Source organism: Lytechinus variegatus, chromosome 3, assembly GCF_018143015.1.
Source record: "Lytechinus variegatus isolate NC3 chromosome 3, Lvar_3.0, whole genome shotgun sequence".
NCBI lineage: Eukaryota > Metazoa > Echinodermata > Echinoidea > Temnopleuroida > Toxopneustidae > Lytechinus > Lytechinus variegatus.
This window is the reverse complement of record NC_054742.1, coordinates 59,271,820-59,280,708: the sequence shown is the minus strand read 5'-3', so window position 1 is coordinate 59,280,708 and position 8,889 is coordinate 59,271,820. Positions and strand designations below refer to the sequence as shown.

At 33.9% G+C, this 8,889-nt stretch overlaps 1 protein-coding gene across 1 annotated transcript; it reads left to right on the top strand.

Annotated features, from left to right (window-relative positions):
* Positions 1-2,527: 2,527 nt before the first annotated feature.
* Positions 2,528-8,670, top strand: LOC121411510. Its single transcript, XM_041604275.1, has 4 exons — positions 2,528-2,635; positions 3,465-3,594; positions 6,515-6,693; positions 7,658-8,670. The coding sequence occupies exons 2-4, from the start codon at positions 3,487-3,489 to the stop codon at positions 7,791-7,793; spliced, it is 423 nt and encodes a 140-aa protein (XP_041460209.1). The 5' UTR covers positions 2,528-2,635; positions 3,465-3,486; the 3' UTR covers positions 7,794-8,670.
* The last annotated feature ends 219 nt before the right edge of the window (positions 8,671-8,889 follow it).

Below are 8,889 nucleotides of genomic sequence, written 5' to 3'. Positions count from 1 at the left end.
ATATATTGCTGTTTGAAAGGTGGCCACGGAATTATGATAATATAAAATCCGAGAGCGAAAGTATTTTACGCGCTTAAACGATTTGATAGTAACATATTCAAAACCAGATGAGACATGGAAAGAACATAAAAATGAAATTAACAAATAATAGAAAACAAAATTCATGACATAAATATGAGCCACGCACACACACACACCCCCTTACAACCCTCCCCACTCCCCACTCACACAAACGAGTCTAGGCCTACATCTTATTCATTGACTCAACAAAAGTAAATAATGTCCTGGAGGGTCCATGAAGCACTTGTATAGTATACGCCTGCATCTTCCATGTCCAAAAGTGAGAATTGTAGCTGGTATAAATGCATTTTTTGTATTAGCAAGAAATTGATCCACATGCAGCGTGCTGCACTCAACCCAGGTGAGGTAAATGGGTAACCAAGCTGGCAGGAATTTATTCCTTGGAACGCTGAACACGTAACAGCTGCTCTGCTAAAGCCAGGGTAGTTCTGCTGCATTACTGAAGAGACTTCTGATATAAAGCGCTATATAAGCAAGTACATATACAATTCAATCTGATGCTGTTCAAAAACACAAGAAATGCGCCTGATGCGGAAGACTACAGCTTGTAGGACACACCATGGACTAGAGTAGTAGGTCCATGAACACACATGTGTAGAGAGACAGAGCGAGAGAAAATAAAACAATATCGACGAGGTCATCAGGATAAAGGAATGTTAATAGTCCTAGTGTAAGCAGGGAAGTGAGAGGAATAATGTGCATAGACAAATGTGTGCAGAAAAGTGTAGACAAAAATAGGAGAGAACATCCAAACGGCAAAAGTAGATGATTGAGTATATAAGCCATACATTGCCAACCTTTACATGCATTTCCCCCACACAGGAAGACTTATCGTAGAACAACCTTGTTTATTGAATGAGTGCCTGAACCCAGATGTCACATTGAAAATGCATTTTGTGTCATTTATTCATTTTTTCTGTTTAAACCAAAACAATTTAACCCTGTCCTCGAGCCAAAGTAGCAAGAGACGGGAATCCTATCTTTTTATTCTCTAATGAGCAGTGTTTCTTTAATTTAGGTTACCATTGATGACAAAAGGTAATTAAAATAGTTTGTTTATATAGGGCAGTGATATTTAATTCTCTGTCATGCCTGAATAAGTCCATTTTGTTCCCCTTTTGTCCCCTGCAGGGATCCAATCTTTTTGACCAGCTGCTTGGGATTTTTCTGGGAAAGAGTATAAGTGTTCAGTAGCTTTCCATTATTTTCACACACCATTTCCAGACTTTGATGAGCACACATCTCGCAGTTTTTCTTGAGCCGGCTGGCCAGAGGAGAATTTACTACAGTAGGGCCTATATTCACCTGTTAAAAGCTTAATTTACTTCCGAACATTACTACCCGCATGAGGTCAGAATACAGGTCTTTAAAACTTTTTTAAGCCCGTTTTCATCGGTGAGTGTAAAAAATGACTTTTCACCTTTTTTTAATAGAAAAATGAAATGTTAAAGATGATATGTTGTCAGATATATTGTGAAAGTTTTGTGAAAAATTACATGTATTTTCTTACGTTGGTATAAATTCATAATTTTGAAAATATATTTTGTGGCTGATGCCAGTAGGTAGTCATCAAATGTTTGAACAGTGGAATGAATAAATGTTTGTAATCATGGTAGTAAAGTCAGAGAAGTTTGAATTTGGATGTTTGCATTATTGAATATTGATCAGATATTTTAGAATACATTGAAGAAAGATCATTTTATTTCAATTTATAGATGATACCGAGGCGAGGTGGGACGTGTTTCCCCGAAGACTTATGGCCACTGGAGCCGAGAGTTACTGTAGTCGAAAGATGCCGAAGAACGCGGAAATTCGCCGCTCAGTAGTCACCGAAAATAACCGAAAACCCATTTCGCATAATATACACGACACCCCCCCCCCCCCCCCACCTTAAAGCCGGACTCCATCCAACATGTCCAAGTCACACAGTCGAAATCGACTCCAGGGCCCCCGTCTTACAATTTACGATAGATGCAATCAACCTCAACTATAGGGAAATCCACCAACGTCATAATTTTTACAGGAAATTTGCATAATGTCCTTTGTAAACAAACATAATATAAAAGTGAATGTATGAATATACATCATATCTAGAAAAACATTTTGAACAAGCGTCTAAATTTTAGATGTTGACGTTGTTGGCTTTCCATAATTGTGGTTGATTGGACCAAACGTAACTCTAATTGTGAGACAGAACCCAGACCAAATGTTATTACCAATGATTGCCACTATCAGTCGGTTTGGAGGCGGTTTTTTTGTTGTTGATGTGACTGTATCATGATTACATTTTATGCAAAGAATCGTTTTTTTTTTCGTACCAACAGTTCAGGGTGACGATCGAGTGTTGAATTAATGGTGATGGAATTCCATCTCTTCAACCAGCACAAATATAACTTCAGGATAAGAATTATTTTTGCTGGTATCGTATGCAACCATTATTTAGAGCATAAAACAGCTCGAGGTGGTCCTCAGTTACTATTTGGATCGTTAATAAGAAGGGGTAATTTGGTTTCTGGTTAGCATTTCTCAATTTTACTTCTCTTGGCGTACTGAGGTAAGCAATTAATACTTTTGTCTTCAAATCTCATACTTCTACTAACAGTAATGAAATGTGTATAACTTCTTCAGATAGCATTTCAGTGTTTACAAGCAATACTGTATTTTTGGTAAGTCTTTTCGTCCATTGATGTAAGCTCAATATGGTCATTTGCGTAACTTACCGGCGTATATACAGATTGGGGGAAGGGGTGTGAGTTGGGTGCCATGGTCCCCTAAACTTTTACCACCTAGAAAACAAGAGGGAGGTAAGGAAAAGTAGAGGGGTGAAGTATATTATTTTCGTAATATTATGTAGAACTTATGAAAACATTAGGTGTTTGTAATGAAAATGCATTTCTTTAAAGTGGTGAAACAATTATTTTCTGAATATTTTGTCAAATCTAATAACATTAAATGTTTGTATTAAAATTTTCATTTTTGCTCGCTCGCTGTGCTCACTAACAACTTTTGGTAATATGTCCCATCCTGCCATTTGCTCATTATGCCACTGCATTTGTTATAATATAAAATATTTTTATCCAGAAAAGAAAGCCATTAAAATCACGTTTTTTTTGTAAGTCCCTTTTCTCATTTAACTCAACATATTGTTATATTTCTATTTTTGTCTTTCTGATATTTAAGATACCAAGAGCAAGGGTGATAAACATTTGAAAAGATGGTGTATTTGATCGATATTATCTAATCAATCGGAATGAAATCAAATAAAATTAAAGAAATTTTCTCAGATAGCAAAATAAATTCCATGTTGGTTGATTTGTGCATGGTTAAATATACATTATAATCGCTTTTTGATATATATATATATATTTTCAATGGTTTATCAGATTGATAACAGTTGATAGCACCATGCCTTGCATTGAGATGTACACAACCCTGTCTGCTGATAAAGTACCAGCTAACTTCTTCGATGTTCTGACAGAGTTCTTCTGTGGGTTGCTTGATAAGGACCCAAGGGTATGTACACTAATAAATTACATTCATTATCTTCAGTGGAATTCAATTCGATTCAAGTTTTTGTTTAATATCAATAAAAAGCAACATAATGTATAAAACAGAGTGATAAGGCCAGAAATATAATAAAAGGCTGTAAAAACAAATTAACATAATTATATAGAAATACAAGGTATTTATTGGAATTCAGTTGTCATCTTAGACAGATGTAGGCCTAAAATATACACTCTTAAAATAGTGTGGCAAAAAAATCCCAACTTTTAACCAACCGTGCTACAGCCGGGGTAATAGCAGGGCCCGCTGGGAGAACAATTTTCGGAACTGAAATGGCTACCCCGGGTAAATATGCCGCTATTATTTTTATCATCATCATTATTATTATTACCATGGACAACATACTGTTATAGATCTACTGTTCTGTTTTGTAAATATCTGTCCAAATTGCGTAATAAAAACTAATAATTTGGTAATAAATTTGCTAAATTTGATTACAATTGCTCAGAATATATATATATATATATATATATATATAACCAATACCCAACACAGTGGACAGTATGTTGCCCATAAGTGTGTACAGAAAATTGCAATAATTAGTGGATTTGATAAATTGATAACACGATTTAACACATAATACAAATTCATAAGTGTACAATTTGGTGACTTTTAACAACTTTAAAGGTATTTATTTCTATTGATATAAAACTAAAACTAAAACTACTGTTCTTGGAGTATGCATTGATAACATGTTCACACTGTCTGCTCAAGTAAATCAGGTTGTCCGTAATTGTAATTACCATCTCAGCAATTTGTGGAGGATTCGTAGATTCATTGATCTTAAGACATGTCACCATGCTGTGCGAGCACTTATCCTTTCTCGGTTAGATTACTGTAATAGTTAATATACTGTTTTGTCAGCTAGAGATAGAAGAAAACTTGAGGTTATACAGAATCGTGCCGCTCGTTTAATTTTTGGCTTTGGATCCCGAACTCATACTACACCCCTACTTAAGGAACTCCCCGGGAACTCCACTGGTTACCTCTATTCCAACGCATTCAGTTTAAAGTCTGTTTATATGTATACGAAACTCTAAATCAATTAGCACCTGAATATCTTAATAATACCATCAAATTATACACACCCTCTCGTAATCTTCGTTCAATCACTGACACATGCAGACTTTGCATTCCCTTGTCAAAACTCTCCTCTGCCGAAAAACGGTTTGCTGTAGCAGCTGCCAAGACTTGGAATGCTATCCCTCTTTCAATAAGAAGTGTTTCCAGTGTTCTTGGCTTCAAATCATCCCTTAAGACATACCTTTTTCCTCAATAATTAATACTTTCCTTTTTATCTTGAATATTGTATAGTAATCATTGCAAATATTAAATGTTTCCTACTTTTGTAAGCGCTATGGTACTTTTTTGTTTTTAGCGCCTCTAAATACCCATTATTATTATTATTATCATTGATAATGCGTGTGTATAAAACAGAAATATGAATTTCCTTGATTATGGAGGATCGATAATACATCAGTCACTAGCGTACGTGCGGCCAGGAATAAAAGAGAAAAGGGAAGCAAAAGGGAAAGACTGAAATGTTAAAATATTTTCTGCATAGAATGTCAACACCCATCCCCCCAATGATTATTGAAGATTTATACTCTTACAGAGAGTCACTGAATTCAGGGCACCGTCTCACAAAGAGTTACGATTGATCCGATCAATCGTAACTCTATGGAAATCCATCAGTGTCATTTTTTTCTGCGAAAAATATGCACAATGACCTTTGTATGCAGGGAGAAGCACAGTGAATTTTCAAGGAAACAATGAATGCATGAATATACATCAGAGTCAGAAAATATTTGGAACAAACATGCATAATAGATGTTGACGTTGCTGGCCGTCCATAGTTGCGATTGATCGGATCAATCCTAACTCTTTGTGAGACGGGGCCCTGGTTATCTTTATAATTTTTATACAGGGAGTAATATTGAACATGTACACAGACCAGTGGATATACACTAGCTCAGATCAAATAATCCCAATAATGCTGAAGCTTAATTTGGTAGATAACAATGATTCAAAATAGTTGGAAAATTATTACGTTATATTAACATTATTTACGTATTCGAGAGATCAGCGTCCAACAAGCCAAGCTTCTCAGGTGGTCTCTCTTTTCATTTCACCCTTTTTTTAATACGCACGAATACTCATGCTTTCAGGAATGTTTACTTTTATGAAATAATGATATATGTATCACATTCGTTCGTATAATTTAAATTACCCCATATTTGCAAATGTAAAATCATTACTTTTTTTCGTTCTTGCTTATAATTGTATTTATGTATTTTTGATTTGTATGTAAAAATGGAAAGAAAAGAAATAACAATATATATATATATATATATATATATATATATATATATATATATATATATATATATATATATATATATATACCATTGTTCTCTTCATCCATTTCTTTACAATATTTAAATAAAAAAAAGAGTTGCCAAAAGCTGTTGTACATTTTTTTTTTTTTCATATTGTTTTATTCTGATTCCATGAACAAAAATATATAACATTTCAAATTAACATTTCAAAACACATAATATTTTACATTTCATATTTGGACATTTTTCACTAACTTAATACCAGCATAAATCATATATAACTTAAAGGAGAAACAATGAAATCAGTTATAAAAATGTTTGAATAACTTTACACACACACCCACACACCCTCACACACACACACACACACACACACATATATATATATATATATATATATATATATATATATATATATATATATATATATATATATATATATATATATATATATATATATATATATATATATATATACATATATATATGATAATATATATATTATCATCATTGTTATCATTTTTACCCAGGGAGTTGTTCTGAACTTGTATACAGACCAGCGGATACATACGGGTTCAGATCTCAATGCTACCATGCTTATGATACAGATCTACAATGCCGAAGCCTGGTTAGATCATAATGCAAACAGGGAGGCTATCAAACTAGTCACAGACAAGGTCACAGGCATCCTCGGGATCCCACCTGACAGGTAAATATGGTATCAGTCTGACTTCGCCCTCAAAATATATAAGTCAATTTGACTAGATCAGTCAGCTGGATGTAACTAAAAAAAAACATGTACTGCGAATTATCCGACTTAGCACATGTTACCGCAATTACATATGACAAAACGATGTTTGGCATCTTTATGATTATAAAAAAATATTATTGCAGCATATAAAATACAGAACATGCAGTTAAAGCTGCACCGAATGATTAAATGATTAAGGAATGATATTGTGCGCCAAATTAGTTGTATATGTTTGCTAAAATCACATTATTTATGAAACCAGATATTCTTCCCATAATATTTAAAATTCAAAATATAATACATATTATAAATCGAGGAGCCTATCTTTCAGGGATCAAACGTTTGTGACTCACTTCCCGATACAGAAAATATAAATGTTTTTAAGAAAAGCATAAATCCACATGTCAGATCACAAATCCCATTCAAAACTTAATTGTGAGTAATTTCCAGATTTCGGGGGGGGGGGGGTGAAGGGTTGGTGGGGGGATTTCCATTACCCCGATAATATGTTTTAATGTAATTTCTATATTTTCTCATTTATAAAGTCCTTTTCTTTTAATTGGAAATATTTTCATTTTTCGTATACTTCTTTGATCCTTTTAGATCCTGTGCCTTCTTTCTACCGTTATTCATATTCTTAGAAATATTCTTGTTGCTGCTTTGGTGTTCTTAATGATAATTTCGTGTACTTTGTTTTTGTTGTTTATGTTGTTTATCATAAAATTATTTCGCTATGTATTATTATGTATACGAAGTTTCCTATGACTTACTTTTTTCACGGACTCGCTGAAGAACAGAAAATAGGATGATACACCGTGATTAAAATAATAATAATATGAAATGAAATGAAGAAAGGTTAGTGTGCATCAAGCTCGAATAGTGACTGACTTTGTGTTTCATCTTGTTTTTTTTCTGGTTATAGATCTACTGTTCTGTTGATCACCGTTCCATCTCACCAAGTTGGCACGCCAGGAGGGAACCTATTAGCAGACAGAGATCAGTTCAAATGGAGACTGGATTACATAAAGAAGATCAATTCTGCTGCAGCATCGGCTTAACAACATTTCCCATCATCAAATATGTTAATTTCATGTTTGCGCTCTCTTTCTTTCACATTATCTTCTCCCAGATCTTACCCTCTCCCATTATATTATCTTTTGTACCACCCCACTGCCCCCTCTCTTTCTCACCCTTTCCAATCCTTTATCTACCTTTCTCTCTCTTTCTCTCTCACCCTATATTTTTACTTCCCCCACACACTGACATACGGGGGTTTTTTTTTTTTTGGGGGGGGCACGTCCGTCAAAAGAGCTTCAGAACAAAAAAAATGGGGGAGAAAATGAAGGAAGACAAGGAAAGGGAAAGAGTGAAATATTGTAAAATTCTCTGAATATGCCAAAATCTTTCAAAAAAATAGATTTTTGTAATATTTTAAACACAACAAAGACTTTGCGCGATCGCTTCGCTCTTTTGCATCTTTTTAGAACTTTTGTTCCATCCGCCATATCTGTTCGTCATTGCACATTCACTCTCTCTCCTCTCCTTTTCTGTATTTTGGAAATGTAAGGAGCATGTGCATAATATTTGTTTATCCCACAATGTCTACTGGTATAATGTTCGATATTTTATGGTATGAATTTACCCTTTTTATAATTTAGGGTATAAAGGCCTCATTTTACAGCAAAAGTGAATGCTACATTGTTACCAGATGTAAATGTGCACTAGTCTGATCTCTATGCAAAGTAGCTAGGCCTACACTGGAATTAAGAATGAAACGGCAGGATGTACCATATACACTATGAAGGCAACCATGAAAGTATAGTTTTACGAATTAGAAGTGTTGTATTGTATTAGATTTCCAAGAATTGTAGACTGAAATATTTGTCTTGCAATTGTATAATGTTTGAGTGTTTTTTTTTTAAATAAATTTTTCCTTATTTCTCTGAAAAAAAAATCTTATCAGAACTTTTTATTGTGTTTTGCTTATTGCTTGTCGATTTCTCCAAAAAGACTAAAAACTGAGCACGTTCGTGTTGGGTATAGGCCTAAAGATCGCTCGTATTTATTAGTTGAGATAGGAGCATTTATTTTCTTCCATTTCATCACATATTTTTCTTGTGAATATAAGTTCATATATACATAAATCAATTTGTT